At 40.1% G+C, this 18,152-nt stretch overlaps 1 protein-coding gene across 4 annotated transcripts in view; it reads left to right on the top strand.

The window, feature by feature from the left end:
- The window catches only part of LOC141153860 (NACHT, LRR and PYD domains-containing protein 3-like), a 128,517-nt gene that overhangs the window by 98,631 nt on the left and 11,734 nt on the right, over window positions 1-18,152 (top strand). For all 4 annotated transcript variants that reach the window (XM_073639112.1, XM_073639096.1, XM_073639103.1 and 1 more), the window contains 2 exons: window positions 323-406; window positions 13,119-13,202. In XM_073639112.1, coding sequence (XP_073495213.1) covers window positions 323-406; window positions 13,119-13,202 — 168 coding nt within the window. The remainder of the gene's footprint in view (window positions 1-322; window positions 407-13,118; window positions 13,203-18,152) is intronic.

The following is an 18,152-nucleotide window of genomic DNA, read 5'->3' as shown; positions in this document are numbered from 1 at the left end:
AGCGTGGAAGAACATTCTTCAGAAAAACATTAAGAATCTCATTCATAGCATACCAAGGCATCTATGTATGTGCATGTGGCACTCCTTCTTGAAACTGAATGAACCGAGATATTTTTGAAAAATTTGTTTCCATTTTTTCATCATTTGCAGATCATTAACATTTCTTTCGATCTTCTGAGTTCTATAACTTTTACACAACTTTTCCTTCTTGGTGTTTCCATTTCATTGTTGAGGAATGTAAAGGAATATAGTCCTTCATCAGACCCAATATTAGCATATTAGAGTGACTAATAACCAGGAACCTTTTTTTGTATTTTTTTAGTCTTGGCTGGACACAATTAGAAGATAAAGAATTTCTTGAACTTTACAAATGCCTTCCACACAATCGCTCTCTGACAGGATTATGGTAAGAGAACATGGTCTTTTACTGAGATTACCTGGAAAATTTCCACGCAAGCCACTAGCTGTTGTCTGAAGTATTAAATAAGATCCTGGCCACCTTTGAAGATGTATGATGAATAAAACATCCTGTATTCTGTATAACGCAAGCCTGTGTTTATAACGTGGTTCTGCATGTCAAACAGGCCGTTTCAGAAAGTTCCCCCTTTCCTTTCACACCTTATGCGGACTTTATGCAGATCATTCATGCAGTACAATAGAGATATTGCTGTGAAACGTATACATACATTATTGATGAAAGACACTTGCAACATCCTCCTTTATAAAAATCCATTCTGCAGAGTGCTTCCTGAATAATAAGATTTATTAGCCTGTCTGCTTTGTATGGAGACCCTGTTGTAAACCAGTCACTGGATTTTACACTATGTTTTCGGAAAAATTATAATGTGTTTTCTCAAATAGAAGATACAGATATGGATGCTGATTTATGAATCCAGCTACAAACATGACTTTTTTTATATTATAGATCAACCTAAGTTGCATAACACTTTCATAGTTTTAGGTCTCATACTCACAATAATATAATGGACCCGTACAAACTCCGAGTTCTATGTAGACCAAATACAAATACAGGACCCAAAGAAGTGAGCAAGAAGCATCAATACATGACCATCTAGTGTGCCTGGAGCTCTGTAATACAGATCTCTAGTGGCTTCATGTGACACCGAACACAAAGCTTGATGTACATACAGGCACAGTATTCCTCTGCCTGTAGGCAACCCTTGTGCAATGGTGTCTTCTAGAAAGAACATGAATTTATGAATTAATAAATTCTAAATTAAGTGTTATTAGGAACTGACAGAGCAATAAGAGTCAGAAAGGGACACCCAGCCGGGATTCTAAGGTACCAGACAGCAGATACACAGTACAGACAGCTTTGTCGGTGTTTGGGCTGGTTTCCTTTGGATCTTTGGCTTTTTCTAAAAACATACTGTTAGAAAATTGTACAGGAAGACAATTAACCTATAATGTGTGTGCAATATACAGGGTGGGCCATTTATATGGATACACCTAAATTAAATGGGAATAGTTAGTGATATCAACTTCCTGTTTGTGGCACATTAGTATATGGGAGGGGGAAAACTTTTCCAGATGGGTGGTGACCATGGCGGCCATTTTGAAGTCGGCCATCTTGGATCCAACTTTATTTTTTCAATGGGAAGAGGGTCATGTGACACATCAAACTTATTGAGAATTTCATAAGAAAAACAATGGTGTGCTTGGTTTTAATGTAACTTTATTCTTTCATGAGTTTTTTACAAGTTTATGACCACTTATAAAATGTGTTCAAAGTGCTGCCCATTCTGTTGGATTGTCAATGCAACCCTCTTCTCCCACTCTTGACACACTGATAGCAACACCGCAGAAGAAATGCTAGAACAGGCTTCTTTGTTTCAGATGCTGCACATCTCGTATCTTCACAGCATAGGCAATTGCCTTCAGATGACCCCAAAGATAAAAGTCTAAGGGAGTCAGATCGGGAGACCTTGGTGGCCATTCAACTGGCGCACGATGACCAGTCCACTTTCCAGGAAACTGTTCATGTAGGAATGCTCGAACCTGACACCCATAATGTGGTGGTGCACCATCTTGTTGGAAAAACTCAGGGAACGTACCATCTTCAGTGCATAAAGAGGGCAACACATCATCATGTGGCATTGAGGTTTCCATTGATGAAGAATGGCCCCACTATCTTTGTACCCCATACACCACACCATACCATAAAGATACAAGATGGGCAGCATCTGAAACAACGGATACTGGAAGCCTGTGCTAGCATTTCTTCTTCAGTGTTGCTATCAGTGTGTCACATTCTCAATAAGTTTAATGTGTCACATGACCCTCTTTCCATTGAAAAAATAAAGTTGGATCCAAAATGGCTGACTTCAAAATGGCCACCATGGTCACCACCCATCTAGAAAAGTTTTCCATCTCCCATATAATAATGTGCCACAAACAGGAAGTTGATATCACCAACCATTCCAATTTCATTTAGGTGTATCCATGTAAATGGCCAACCCTGTAGATACAGTGCATTGTGAAAGTATTTGGCCCCCTTGAACTTTTCTACCTTTTGCTACATTTCTGGATTCAAACATAAAGATATAAAATTCTAATTTTTTGGGGAAGAATCAACAACAAGTGGGACACAATCGTGAAGTGGAACAAAATTTATTGGATATTTTAAACTTTTTTAACAAATTAAAAACTAAAAAGTGGGGTGTGCAATATTATTCGGCCCCTTTACTTTCAGTGCAGCAAACTCACTCCAGAAGTTCAGTGAGGATATCTGAATGATCCAATGTTGTCCTAAATGACTGGTAATGATAAATAGAATCTACCTGTGTGCAATCAAGTCTTCGTATTAATGCACCTGCTCTGTGATAGTCTCAGGGTTCTGTTTCAAGTGCAGAGAGCATCATGAAGACCAAGGAACACACCAGGCAGGTCCCAGATACTGTTGTGGCGAAGTTTAAAGCCGGATTTGGATACAAAAAGATTTCCCAAGTTTTAAACATCTCAAGGAGCACTGTGCAAGCGATCATATTGAAATGGAAGGAGTATCAGACCACTGCAAATCTACCAAGACCCGGCCGTCCCTCTAAACTTTCATCTCGAACAAGGAGAAGACTGATCAGAGATGCAGTCAAAAGGCCCATTATCACTTTGGATGAACTGCAGAGATCTACAGCTGAGGTGGGAAAGTCTGTCCATAGGACAACAATCAGTCGTACACTGCACAAATCTGGCCTTTATGGAAGAGTGGCAAGAAGAAAACCATTTCTCAAAGATATCCATAAAAAGTCTCGGTTGAAGTTTGCCACAAGCCACCTGGGAGACACACCAAACATGTGGAATAAGGTGCTCGGGTCAGATGAAAACAAAATCAAACTTTTTGCCCACAATGCAAAACGATATGTTTGGCGTAAAAGCAACACAGCTCATCACCCTCAAAACACCATCCTCACTGTCAAACATGGTGGTGGCAGCATCATGGTTTGGGCCTGCTTTTCTTCAGCAGGGACAGGGAAGATGGTTAAAATTAATGGGAAGATGGACGGAGCCAAATACAGGACCATTCTGGAAGAAAACCTGTTGGAGTCTGCAAAAGACGTGAGACTGGGACGGAGATTTATCTTCCAACAAGACAATGATCTCAAACATAAAGCAAAATCTACAATGGAATGGTTCAAAAATAAACGTATCCAGGTGTTGGAATGGCCAAGTCAAAGTCCAGACCTGAATCCAATCGAGAATCTGTGGAAAGAGCTGAAAACTGCTGTTCACAAACACCCTCCATCCAACCTCAATGAGCTCGAGCTGTTTTGCAAGGAAGAATGGGCAAGAATTTCAGCCTCTCGATGTGCAAAAATGATCGATACATACCCCAAGCGACTTGCAGCTGTAATCGCAGCAAAAGGTGGAGCTACAAAGTATTAACTCAAGGGGGCAGAATAATATTGCACGCCCCACTTTTCAGTTTTTAATTTGTTAAAAAAGTTTAAAATATCCAATAAATTTCGTTCCACTTCACGATTGTGTCCCACTTGTTGTTGATTCTTCCTCCAAAAATTAGAATTTTATATCTTTATGTTTGAAGCCAGAAATGTGGCGAAAGGTAGAAAAGTTCAAGGGGGCCAATACTTTCACAATGCACTGTATATACACAACTTAACTTTATCTATTGCAATGCCTTTTGTCAGTTTAGCAGTCACGGGGTGGTCCTCATAAGTGACTTATAACATTTCCTGCATAAGTAAGCATTCAGAGATAGTGATTAATCACTGATTAGGACCATACCCTTGATTGCTAAAAATAGAAACTTATCACAAGCAGGAGGCAGAGGGGAAATCCTGCAACTTCATCACATAGGATACCCTTCATGCTGTATGACAGATTTATCTATGTGGGACACTTGTAACTTAGTGTCCAAATGTACAGGGCAGCACAGTGGCCTTGCTGAGGTCCTGGGCTCAAACCCAACGAAGAACATCTGCAAGGAGTTTGTATGTTCTCCCTGTATTTGCATGGGTGTTCTTTGGTTTCCTCCCAGACATCCAGATACATACTGGGGACAGTGATAATGATGTCTGTAAAGTTCTGTGGAAATCAACAGCGCTATATATGCAAGTGAAACAAATATATTGAATACACCGAGACTCGGCAGTAGGACAGCGGTTTTGAATCACTAATCTATCGCTTTCTGCCAATAGATAGAACTCATAGAGGAGAAAGAACACCCCACTACCTTTACAAAGCCAGAGGGAAATTTAGTTTGCATTAGAGGAACTATATCAGAATGAGAAATTAGAAAATATGGCAGACAATCCATAAATGGCAGATCACCTTAAACAGGTGTACACAAAGCATATTTAAAAGTCTTTATGTTATTCTTTATATACAAGCAATGCTGCACTATAAAGCCTTAAGATTTGGTGGAGTGCCGCTTTGAATACCTTATTTGAATGCTTTTTTTATTAAATGTATAAATCTTTATTTGTTTTTCTAAAAAGAAGAAACACACAGCAATACGTACAGAATAACATATAGTGTATTATATTAAACATTTATTGTAATAACACTGTTAAAAAATAATGATAATTGAAAGAATATAGTAAATTCTTTAGATAGCACCTGTCAGGTAAATTAATCAAACATGCAATTTCTCAAGGGAAAATCATAAAATAGAGTTTAGTGTGAGGAAACATAGAGTTTTAGTTATTGTACTTATATTTCAAAGGTGGTAATGTGCAATTACGATCATTCATAGACATAGTAGTACATTTTATTTTTCACATGCTAGTCAATATACCAATAGATGCCATGGAATGGTCAGAATAATGAATGTTAATGTCCTTCGCAAATGGTTGGGCAGCTGTGAATTTTTTATCACCTCATAAATTATTACTTCTAAGAGGAAACCTAGAATATTGATAGAGATAAAGATCAATTGGTCCACTTGGTCTGTCCAAGCTGCAGACTTTGTTTTTGTTTTAGAGCAGAGCAGTATTTGTCTCCTGCATATGTAATTCTTCCTCTGTTGGGAGCAATATGTGTTAGCACAGGTCTTAGCCTCCATCTGTCAATAAGGATTTGCAATATAAACTTAATTTTTCATTGGATATGATACTAAATCCTTGTATTTGTGTGTGTGCATGGGGCTAAATGGTTCTCTATATCTATGCGGTCTCGTTAGCCCCTTCACCCTATCACAGCATATGACAGATATATCTGTCAAGAGCAACTGTAACTTAGTGCTCCATGTCGGATATACAGTCATGGCCGAAAGTGTTGGCACGCTTGAAATTGTTCTAGAAAATGAAGTATTTCCACCAGAAAATTTTCATCTACTCATGTTTTGTTATGCAATTGTTTATTTCCTTTATGTGTATTGTACCAACACAAAAACATAGAGTTAAAAAGGAGAATTGGACATAATTTCACACAAATCCCCACAATAGGGCCGGACAAAATTGTTGGCACCCTCAGCTTAATATTTGGTTGCACACCCTTTGGAATAAATAACTAAAATCAATCGCTTCCTATAACCATCAACAAGCTTCTTTCACCTCTCAACTGGAATTTTGAACCACTCTTTTGCAAACTGCTCCTGGTGTCTCATATTTGAAGGGTGCCTTCTCCCAACAGCAATTTTAAGATCTCTCCACAGGTGTTCAATGAGATTTAGATCCGGACCCATTTCTGGCCACTTCAGAACTCTCCAGTGCTTTGTTTCCATCGATTTCTGGGGGTTTCTTGAAGTATGTTTGGCGTCATTGTCCTGCTGGATCATCATGACCTAGGACACCATCCCTGCTTTCTGACGCTGTGACCCAAAATACTTTGGTAATCTTCAGATTTCATGATGCATTGTACATTGTGAAGGCACTCAGTGCCAGAGGCAGCAAAACAATCCCATGACATCTATGGACCTCCACTATATTTGACTGTAGGTAATGTTTTCTTTTCATTGTAGGCCTAATTCCATTTTCGGTAAACAGTAGAATGATGTGCTCTACCAAAAAGCTATATCTTGGTCTCATCTGTCCATAAGACACTTTCACTGAAGGACTTTGGCTTACTCACATACATTTTGGCAAACTACAGTCTAGCTTTTTTTATGTCTCTGTGTCAGCAGTGTGGTCCTCCTGGGTCTCCTACCATAGCGTTTCATTTCATTCAAATATTGACAGATAGTTTGCGCAGACACTGATGCACACTGAGCCTGCAGGACAGCTTGAATTTCTTTGGAACTTGATTGAGTATGCTTATCAATCATCCAGACAATCCTGCGTTGCAACCTTTCATCAATTTTTCTCTGCCGTCCACATCCAGGGAGATTAGCTACAGTGCCATGGGTTGTAATTTTCTTGATTATGTTGCACACCGTGGACAATGGAACATCAAGCTCTCTAGAGATGGACTTATAACCTTGAGATTGTTGATATTTTTCAACAATTTAAGTTCTCAAGTCCTCAGACATTTCTCTTCTTTCTCTGTTCTCCATGCTTAGTGTGGCACGCACAGACACGCAATGCAAAGATTGAGTCAACTAGTCCCCTTTTTATCTGGTTGCAGGTGTAATTTTCATATTGCACACACCTGTTACTTGTCACAGGTGAGTGCATCACATGCTTGAAACAAAGTTGTTTACCCATAATTTTCCAGAGTTGCCAATATTTTTGTCTGGCCCATTTTTGGGGTTTTGTGTGAAATATGACCAATTTGCCTTTTTTACTCCTGTTTTTTTGTGTTGCTCCAATACACACAAAGGAAATAAACATGTATAACAAAACATTTTCTAGAACAATTTCGGCCATGAATGTATATATATGTATATACATAATGTGTATATCTATATACTGTATATATATATATATATATATATATATATATATATATATATATATATATATATAATGTATATATAGATACAGTGGGTATGGAAAGTATTCAGATCCCTTTAAATTTTTCACTCATTTTTCTCATTAAAGTGCACTCTGCACCCCATTTTGGCTGAAAAAAAACAGAAATGTAGACATTTTTGCAAATTTATTGAAAAAGAAAAACTCAAATATCACATGGTCATAAGTATTCAGACACTTTGCTCAGACACTCATATTTAAGTCACATCCTGACCATTTCCTTGTGATCCTCCTTGAGATGGTTCTACTCCTTCATTGGAGTCCAGCTGTGTTTAATTAAGCTGATAGGACTTGATTTGGAAAGGCACACACCTGTCTATATAAGACCTCACAGCTCACAGTGCATGTCAGACCAAATGAGAATCATGAGCTCAAAGGAACTGCTCAAGGAGCTCAGAGACAGAATTGTGATAAGGCACAGATCTGGCCAAGGTTACAAAAGAATTTCTGCATTACTTAAGGTTCCAAATAGCACAATGGCCTCCATAATCCTTAAATGGAAGAAGTTTTGGACCACCAGAAGTCCTAGACCTGGCCGTCCAGCCAAACTGAGCAATCATGGGAGAAAAGCCTTCATGAGAGAGGTAAAAAAGAACCCCAAGATCATGGTGGCTGAGCTCCAGAGATGCAGTAGGGAGATGGGAGAAAGTTCCACAAAGTCAACTATCACTGCAGCCCTCCACCAGTCGGGCCTGTATGGCAGAGTGGCCCAACGGAAGCCTCTCCTCAGTGCAAGACATATGAAAGACCGCATAGAGCTTGCTCAAAAACACATGAAGGACTCCCAGACTATGAGAACTAAGATTCTCTGGTCTGATGAGACAAAGATAGAACTTTTTGGTGATAATTGTAAGTGGTATGTGTGGAGAAAACCAGGCACTGCTCATCACCTGACCAATACAATCCCAACAGTGAAACATGGTGGTGGCAGCATCATGCTATGGGGGTGTTTTTCAGCTGCAGGGACAGGACGACTGGTTGCAATTGAAGGAAACATGAATGCGGCCAAGTACAGAGATATCCTGGATGAAAACCTATTCCTGAGTGCTCTGGTCCTCAGACTTGGCAGAAAGTTCACCTTCCAATAAGACAATGACAAGTGATGAGCGAACGTGCTCGCCACTACTCGGTACTCGCCCGAGCATCATGGTGCTCGACAAGCTCGGCGAGTATTTCCGGGTTGCTTTGGCGGGAACTGAGGTCCCCTCCCTGCATGTTTGGTGCTCTTTAGAGAGCCAATGAACATGCAGAGATTGCCTGCCATGCACTGTAATGCTGTAGCCATGTTGGTTGTGGGCATTATAGTGATTGGCTGGCCGCACAGCGTCATCAGGTGTATATCAGACCTGGCGCCACCATGCTCGTCACAGTCACTCCGGATCAGACAGTGTAGGGAGAGGTGCTGCTGTGTCAGGGAGAGATTTGCTTGTGTATTAGGTAGTGTAGGAAGAAAAACCGTACATTACACATATCCATCTTAACAAACAGTCCTTTTGAGGACTAACTAATCCATCTGCAGAGATATCAGGCAGGCAGTGTACGTATATAGGCAGGCAGGCAGTGTATATAGCAGACTACAGTGCACATAGCACAAGAGGCTCCATTACAGTTCTGTCGGCTGCTGCTGTTAGATATTTCTGGAAATAGGCCCAAGTCTCAGGGGCCAGGAAAAAATTTTTTTGCATCTAAATCCTCATTATTTGCTTAAAAAGCAATCCAGATAACACCGTTTTTCTGCGCCATTTGCTTGTTGGCACTGCAGAATACAGCCAGGTCCTTTCCATATAACAGCACTAAAAATCCATCTATTTAAAACTGTGTTTTCTCCGTCACACGAATTACATATACATTTTCAGAAAATACTGCCATTTCTGGCCTCCATTAAAAAAAATTTTCAGTGTGTCAGCAAACTTTTTGACACTGGTTTGCTGTTCAAAACTGTTACCTACTGGCCAGGTATTTAAAACTGTGTTTTCTCCATCACACGGATTACATATACAGTACAGACCAAAAGTTTGGACACACCTTCTTACTTCCTGTGAGAAATGATATGCAGGGTAGATAGGGTTTCCCTCTATGCCAGTCCTTTCACCGAGCTGAATACAACTGTCAGCAAAAAAAGTTGTGGACTGGCTCCGTACCTTCCCTGGCCACATTCACCTGTCCACGTGTTTGTGGTTAGGCGGTCCTTCCCAGTAAGTGCACTGGGGAGGGCACGGGTAATGTTGTGGGACCCGTGCTTGTGGAAGGCGGAGGCGATACCGGGAAATATAGTGGCGGCTGGGGACCGAGTATGGACACCCGGCTGCCGCTGGCATGAGGTTGTGAAAAGCTTCTACCTCCACGAGCCTAAAAGGCCACATTTCAAGTGCAAGTAGCAGTCAAAAATTTGGCAGTATAGTATTGCAGCCTGTGGGTGGGTGGGTGGCTGGCTGCCTGCATACTTGCGCTTGCATTCCAAGGAATAGGGTAGGGACAACTGAATGCTGCAGTGGGACAAGGACGTGGACGGTGATTGTTGCAAGTCTGCAACGACAGGTTCATGGCGGAAGGCATCTTCGCATGCGCCAAGGATCACTTATGATGGGACAAGGACGTGGACGGTAATTGTTGCACAATTTTAGGCAGTGACCTGGGAGTCACAAGGGGTCTGAGGATCTCATCTCAGTACCTAATGGCAGTCAGGCTACCTCTGGCGAGCACATGGAGGGCTGTGCGCCCCTCCAAAAAAAAGCCACCCCACACCATTACTGACCCACTGCCAAACCGGTCATGCTGAAGGATGTTGCAGGCAGCAGATCTCTCTCCACGGCATCTTCAGACTCTGTCACATCTGTCACATGTGCTCAGTGTAAACCTGCTTTCATCTGTGAAGAGCACAGGGCGCCAGTGGCGACTTTGCCAATCCTGGTATTCTGTGGCAAATGCCAAGCGTCCTGCACGGTGTTGGGCTGTGAGCACAACCCCCATCTGTGGATGTCGGACCCTCATACCACCCTCATGGAGTCGGTTTCTAACCGTTTGTGTAGACACATGCACATTTGTGGCCTGCTGGAGGTCATTTTGCAGGGCTCTGGCAGTGCTCCTCCTGTTCCTCCTTGCACAAAGGCAGAGGTAGCTGTCCTGCTGCTGCGTTGTTGCCCTCCTACGGCCCCCTCCACGTTTCCTGGTGTACTGGCCTGTCTCCCGGTAGAGCCTCCAGCTTCTGGACACTATGCTGACAGACACAGCAAACCTTCTTGCCACAGCTCGCATTGATGTGCCATCCTGGATGAGCTGCACTACCTGATCAACTTCTGTGGGTTGTAGAGTCCATCTCATGCTACCATGAGTGTGAAAGCACAACCAACATTCAAAAGTGACCAAAACATCAGCCAGAAAGCATTGGTACTGAGATGTGGTCTGTGGTCCCCACCTGCAGAACCACTTCTTTATTGAATGTGTCTTGATAATTGGCAATAATGTCCATCTATTGTCTATTCCATTTGCACAACAGCATGTGAAATTGTCAATCAGTGTTGCTTCCTAAGTGGACAGTTTGATTTTACAGAAGCTTGATGTACTTGGAGTTATATTCTGTTGTTTAAGTGTTCCCTTTATTTTTTTGAGCCGTGTATATATACATACAATATACACACAAACACAAGGTATGGAGTGGGATCACAATAATAAGAACAATGGAAGAGTTAATGAAGAGGTGTCCAGCCCTGAGAAATTAAGTACTGAAATAAAGCATTTATTATAAATGATCAGATCACTGTGAAACTACCAGTGTGGCACTGTGACTGCTATAAAGATTCAGCTCTGCCTCATATGTCTGAAATACTAGCAGAATTGATATTATTTCTTGCATCTGTATTCAGAAAGCAGAAGAAATGTGTTGAGAAGAAGGAAAGTCAGAATATACAATAGGACAATTGCTGCATTTCTGACAGTAGAACATTGCTAAACAAATGATGCCACACACTTAAATGACTGTTTTATTTTCAGAAGAAACCTTTAAAAATATAATTGGGTTGTGCCAATTTCAGAAAATCCTTAATTGAGAACATGAAGACTTCTACTGGGAGCTTTTAATTTAGCTCACAATGTAGGTTTTTTCACATTGTCTAGCCTGCCAGAGACAATTAATTTACGTAAAACATGAGCTTCTTAACTCATTGTCTCACACTAGACAATTTTATCAAATTATAATTAATTCTTTTATTCTACATGAGTCACATTATTATAGGTGGCTTACTGTGTTTTGGAAACTATTGCACATGACAAATAAGCAAAGAAAGTCCAGTTAACTGACCACAAAGTGTGCGGACAACATGCTCTATGTGTAGTAATGAAGAAAAGAAAAACATCCAGCTCCCACAATCCATTAAAATTAATTTTTGGCTTTATGAAATAGTCCACAGAAAATAGAACAGACATAGGTATCAAAAGCAACAGACCCGATTCATCAAGATCCGCGTTATTCATGCCGCTCTTGATGAGGGGGCGTGCTTAAGTCAGACGTTCCTGATTCATGATGAGGTGTTTGGATACACAAACTATTCTCTATAGAGAGGGGAGATGGGAGGGGAAGTAAAGAGCACTCATCACAGTGAGAGCCGGAAGATTGTGCTGCAGATTTTTATCATCTCCTTTACCTCATTTAACCACTAGATTCACAGTAACTCAGCTCAGTACTGTTGTATAATGTTTTTTTTAAGCTGTTGCTACTAAATCTCTGTCTATGTGTACAGTATATGGGAAACATAATAGCAGCAAGTCTCCACCCAGTAGCTCAGAGGTAACTGAAAGTTAAAGATAGAAACTGAAGGGGGAAATCTGGTGAAAAATGCAGGATACAAGTCATATAGTGGCCAGAAATAGAATTATTTTTCATGTATACAAACATAACAACATATTCTGAAAAGTTACTTCATATTACAAGCATGCTTTAATCCGTTAACGACCTGTGATTGTGCATATTTTTTATCACAGTGCGTGTAGACAGTGGGCTCAAGATCATAGCCCTTTCTACACCAGGCGGATGCTGTCTGCGTTACACAGCCAGCATCTTCCTCTAATAGTGCTACATCTGATTGCCACTCTCAATCACTGGCAACAGCATTCAAATGACACGTTTGTGAAACAATCGAAATGGCTTTAAATCGCTTGTTTACGACATGGAGCTAAGAGCTGATGAATTATCATGGCAGCCAAGGACCTGCTGAAGGCCTCCATGGCTGCCATCATAGCTCTCCTGTGAAGCCCGTTTTAGGCTGGATTTCATAAGAAAATGTAATTTCTATTATATGCTACAAAACTTTTGTATTACACAATATATTATGCATGATCTCAGTCCCTATAGGGGAAAAAATATATACAGTGGAGAAAATAAGTATTTGATACACTACCAATTTTGCAAGTTTTCCCACCTTCAAAGAATGGAGCGGTCTGTATTTTTTATCGTAGATACATTTTCCCTCCTGTATATATTTTAAAAATCCTGTTCAAAAATTAAAAACGAAGCAAAAAAAACATATTTGCTTTGTTTCTAAAACTCTAATCTATAAAATTATTGAAACTGTACATAAAAATGCCCAAGAAACCGTTGAAAGACCAGAATTACTGTTTTTGGTTGTTGTACTTGCACAAAGAATTCAGCAAAAAGTGGTCACAATGTTGTATGTATTGCAAAATGGTAACAATAATAATGTCAGCTTGGTGCATCTAAAAATATCAATTATTTTTCAGGATTGAAGGAAACAACATCAATTACACTGCCATTGAACAGTTCTCTGACATATCTTCATTCAATTCAACCTTACGTCATGTGGTGTAAGTATGATGTCATTGTCAGTCTCCTTATGACAGCATCAATATATTTTTGGCAGGATTTCTTTCTCCTAGGGCTCATTTCACACACTCATCTATCGCCGCCATCTCTGTTCTCCGGTATCCAGCGCAGTTCCACTCCTCTTCTGAATGACTTTACCCCACTTCAGACTATCTGGCTCACTCTATGCTCTATGTGTGAGCTGGAAGTTTCTTTTAAACTGTAAGTCTATGGAGCCTCAGTCTAATACTCCAGAGGCTTACATTGTAAAAGCAGCTTCTGGGTCACATAGAACGCAGTGTGACCCGGAGGTGTCTGAAGAGCAGTGATGTCAAGAGGACTGGAATAGTGCTGGATACCGGTGAGTATATTGACACACTGACAGTATACTACATACAAATACAGTATACACAGATTTAGTGAAAAAAAAGTAATGTCTCCTCCTGTACAGAACTCTGCCATCTACATCAATATAGCTATCTGTGTGTTTTTCATCATTGTTAGCTGATTTCTAGCAGAACTCAAATTTCCTCCACAATAGAGCTTGTAGGTAGTGCAGATTTGAGCTGCTGTTTGTGTTCTCTGCTGCAGTGATGTGAAACTTGAAATGCTGTTTTGTTGATGCATGTAGCAGAAGATAATCCTCTGCCATATGCATCATTAACAGAGCAGTATTTACAGTTTGACAACACTGATCTGACAGCAGCAGGCAACACACACAGCTCAACTCTGCACTGCCTAGTTAATTAGTTTTTACTAATAACCCGGAGACCTAGATCATTGATATGTGAACCACATTGCCCATTATCGTGACTGTCTGGTTTCCATCATGAATTTAATAATTTTATTGGCCAAAATAACACATCATGCTGTCTTATTTTGACATCTTTGTCCTGGTCTGAGATGGAGGCTGCAAGCACAGGCTTAAATCAGTTTTTTACATGACTTTATCTTTAAGTACTAAGTACTGCTATATAAAAGCTTTTTCTGAACTTCTTTAAATAATATTTATGTCTAAAATATTTTCTAAAATATTTCCATCTGCTGCAGAATTATAAGAGAGTACTCAGTTTCTCTGTGGCTGAGGTCTCAGGATATCTGTAGGACCCTTGATTATGTGTGAGCACCATTCATACAGAATTTAATCAGTTATCCACATTCCCAAGTTTTAAGAAACTTGAGCAAAAGTAGGAGGTGCTGTAAAATAAAGGAATAACCATTACTTGGCTAACGAGTTCCTCGGCACTGCCTTTTCAGTGGTCCCCACTGTCCTTCCAATAATCACAAGCCAAGGCCGGAAGTGATGGCACCCGTGAAATTGTTCCAGAAAATGAAATATTTCTCCCAGAAAATTATTACAATTGCACATGTTTTGTTATACACATGATTATTTCCTTTGTGTGTATTGGAACAGCACAAAAAAAGAGAAGTAAGGCAAAATTGGACACAATTTCACACAAAACACCAAAAATGGACCAGAAAAAATTGTTGCCAACCTCAACTTAATATTTGATTGCACACCCTTTGGAATAAATAATTGCAACCAATTGCTTCCTATAACCAACAACAAGCTTCTTACACCTCTCAACTGGTGTTTTGGACATTCTTCTTTTGTAAGCTGCTCTGGACTAGAGATGAGCGTTGTTCTACTCGAACTGTTCGCCAATCTCAAATTCGAGCTGTTTTGGGCGGTGTTCGAGCCGTTCGGCGAACACGAACAATTTGAGAAAAATTCGGCTGTTCGAGGTTATGTTCGATAACTGTTCGTGCACCAAAATCATAACTGGATTTTTTCTCAGTAATGATGAAAATTAATGTTAATACGCAGTTTGAGTGTACAGCGGGGTGGGGGGAGGGGCAGGGGATGGATCTCTGCAGGAACAATGAAGATCTCCATTTTTTTTTCTCTTTCCCGCATTTACAGTGGGGAGGTGCAATCTGTCAGCCTATCAGCAGCGCACACACGGAGCGAAGTGCTTTTTTTCACACAAGCAAGGGCATGTGTCATTGGCAGTGTATGTCACATGTCCTTGCCCTATAAGACCAAGCCATTTTCCCCGTCGCCACCATTTTCTCACTGCTGCAGCTGAGTGTTAGACGGCACCGCTGTTGCTGTGTGCGCTATACCTTGTTAATTTCAAGCCAATTTTCGCACAAATATACAGATAGCTTGGGAGTAGGGAATAGTTGTGATTGCAGTCCTTTTAAGGACTAGGTTACAGCATTTCCTACGACTTTTATCAGGCAGGTCTGTGCTCTTAAATAGATAGGTTGTGGGAGTAAAGACTAATTGTAATTGGAGTCCTTTTCAGGACTAGGTTACATCAGTTCCTATCAGTTTTTGCCAGGCAGGTCTGTGCCAGTGCTGTGCAAGTTTTTTTCACAGCATTTGGCTGAATCTAGCAAAGCTAATCCTTTTTGGCCTATTGCAGAGTGTGTTAGTCAGTGGAGTAGCCTATCTGTGTTGCAAGATATACCACCTGTGTATAGAATACCAATTTTTTACTGCACCTAGTGAAGTAAAATCTTTTGGGCATAGCATCATTCTATTAGTCCATCTATACTGACCTCCATCAGGTTGCAAACTGAATCTAATTTTTTTCTGCATCTAGCTCTGAAAAAATATTTGGCCTTCTAGCAGTGTGTGGGATTTGTTCTATTAGTCCACCTATACTGACCTCCATCAGGTTGCAAACTGAATATATTTTTTTCTGCATCTACCTCTGAAAAAATATTGGGCTTCTAGCTGTGTGTGGGACTTGTTGTATTAGTCCATCTATACTGACCTCCATCAGGTTGCAAACTGAATATATTTTTTTCTGCATCTACCTCTGAAAAAATATTGGGCTTCTAGCTGTGTGTGGGTCTTGTTCTATTAATCCATCTATACAGACCTCTATCAGGTTGCAAACTGAATATAATTATTTTCTGCATCTAGCTCTGAAAAAATATTTGGCCTTCTAGTAGTGTGTGGGACTTTCTCTGTTAGTCCATCTATACTGACCTCCATCAGGTTGCAAACTGAATATATTTTTTTCTGCATCTACCTCTGAAAAAATATTGGGCTTCTAGCTGTGTGTGGGTCTTGTTCTATTAATCCATCTATACTGACCTCCATCAGGTTGCAAACTGAATATAATTTTTTTCTGCATCTAGCTCTGAAAAAATATTTGGCCTTCTAGTAGTGTGTCGGACTTTCTCTATTAGTCCATCTATACTGACCTCCATCAGGTTGCAAATTAAAAATAATTTTTATCTGCATCTACAGTACCTCTGAAAAAATATTTGGGCTTCTAGCTGTGTGTGGGACTTGTTGTATTAGTCCATCTATACTGACCTCCATCAGGTTGCAAACTGAATATAATTTTTTTCTGCATCTAGCTCTGAAAAAATATTTGGCCTTCTAGTAGTGTGTGGGACTTTCTCTGTTAGTCCATCTATACTGACCTCAATCAGGTTGCAAACTGAATATATTTTTTTCTGCATCTACCTCTGAAAAAATATTTTTCCTTCTAGTAGTGTGTCGGACTTTCTCTATTAGTCCATCTGTACTGACCTCCATCAGGTTGCAAATTAAAAATAATTTTTATCTGCATCTACAGTACCTCTGAAAAAATATTTGGGCTTCTAGCTGTGTGTGGGACTTGTTGTATTAGTCCATCTATACTGACCTCCATCAGGTTGCAAACTGAATATATTTTTTTCTGCATCTACCTCTGAAAAAATATTGGGCTTCTAGCTGTGTGTGGGACTTGTTGTATTAGTCCATCTATACTGACCTCCATCAGGTTGCAAACTGAATATATTTTTTTCTGCATCTACCTCTGAAAAAATATTGGGCTTCTAGCTGTGTGTGGGTCTTGTTCTATTAATCCATCTATACAGACCTCCATCAGGTTGCAAACTGAATATAATTTTTTTCTGCATCTAGCTCTGAAAAAATATTTGGCCTTCTAGCAGTGTGTGGGACTTGTTCTATTAGTCCACCTATACTGACCTCCATCAGGTTGCAAATTCAAAATAATTTTTTGTATGCATCTAGCTCTGAAAAAATATTTGGCCTTCTAGCAGTGTGTGGGACTTTCTCTGTTAGTCCATCTATACTGACCTCCATCAGGTTGCAAACTGAATCTAATTTTTTTCTGCATCTAGCTCTGAAAAAATATTTGGCCTTTTAGCAGTGTGTCGGACTTTCTCTATTAGTCCATCTATACTGACCTCCATCAGGTTGCAAATTAAAAATAATTTTTATCCGCATCTACAGTACCTCTGAAAAAATATTTGGGCTTCTAGCTGTGTGTGGGACTTGTTGTATTAGTCCATCTATACTGACCTCCATCAGGTTGCAAACTGAATATATTTTTTTCTGCATCTACCTCTGAAAAAATATTGGGCTTCTAGCTGTGTGTGGGACTTGTTCTATTAATCCATCTATACAGACCTCCATCAGGTTGCAAACTGAATATATTTTTTTCTGCATCTACCTCTGAAAAAATATTGGGCTTCTAGCTGTGTGTGGGACTTGTTGTATTCGTCCATCTATACTGACCTCCATCAGGTTGCAAACTGAATATATTTTTTTCTGCATCTACCTCTGAAAAAATATTGGGCTTCTAGCTGTGTGTGGGACTTGTTGTATTAGTCCATCTATACTGACCTCCATCAGGTTGCAAATTGAATATAATTTTTTTCTCCATCTAACCCAGCCAATAGTTTTGGCCTAATACCACAGTTTGGCCACTCAGCTCTGCTCGGTTACCATCCATTGTTTTTTTGTGCAAACAACTCCAGAGTTGTGAATTAGTTAACCACGAAAATGAGTGGAAAAAGGCCTGCTGCTGGTGGAAAGGGGAATAGGCGTGTTGGGAAGGGGAAAAAAGGTTGTGTCCGTGGGGTAGGTGTTAAAGCAACAGTAACATCTGCAGAAGAAAGACCATCTTCCAGCCAAACTA

This window comes from Phyllobates terribilis, unplaced genomic scaffold (assembly GCF_046119375.1).
Source record: "Phyllobates terribilis strain yellow unplaced genomic scaffold, ASM4611937v1 Scaffold_1__5_contigs__length_1240528914, whole genome shotgun sequence".
In the NCBI taxonomy this organism is placed as follows: domain Eukaryota; kingdom Metazoa; phylum Chordata; class Amphibia; order Anura; family Dendrobatidae; genus Phyllobates; species Phyllobates terribilis.
The sequence above is the reverse complement of the archived record's forward strand: the minus strand, read 5'-3'. Positions and strand labels throughout refer to the sequence as shown.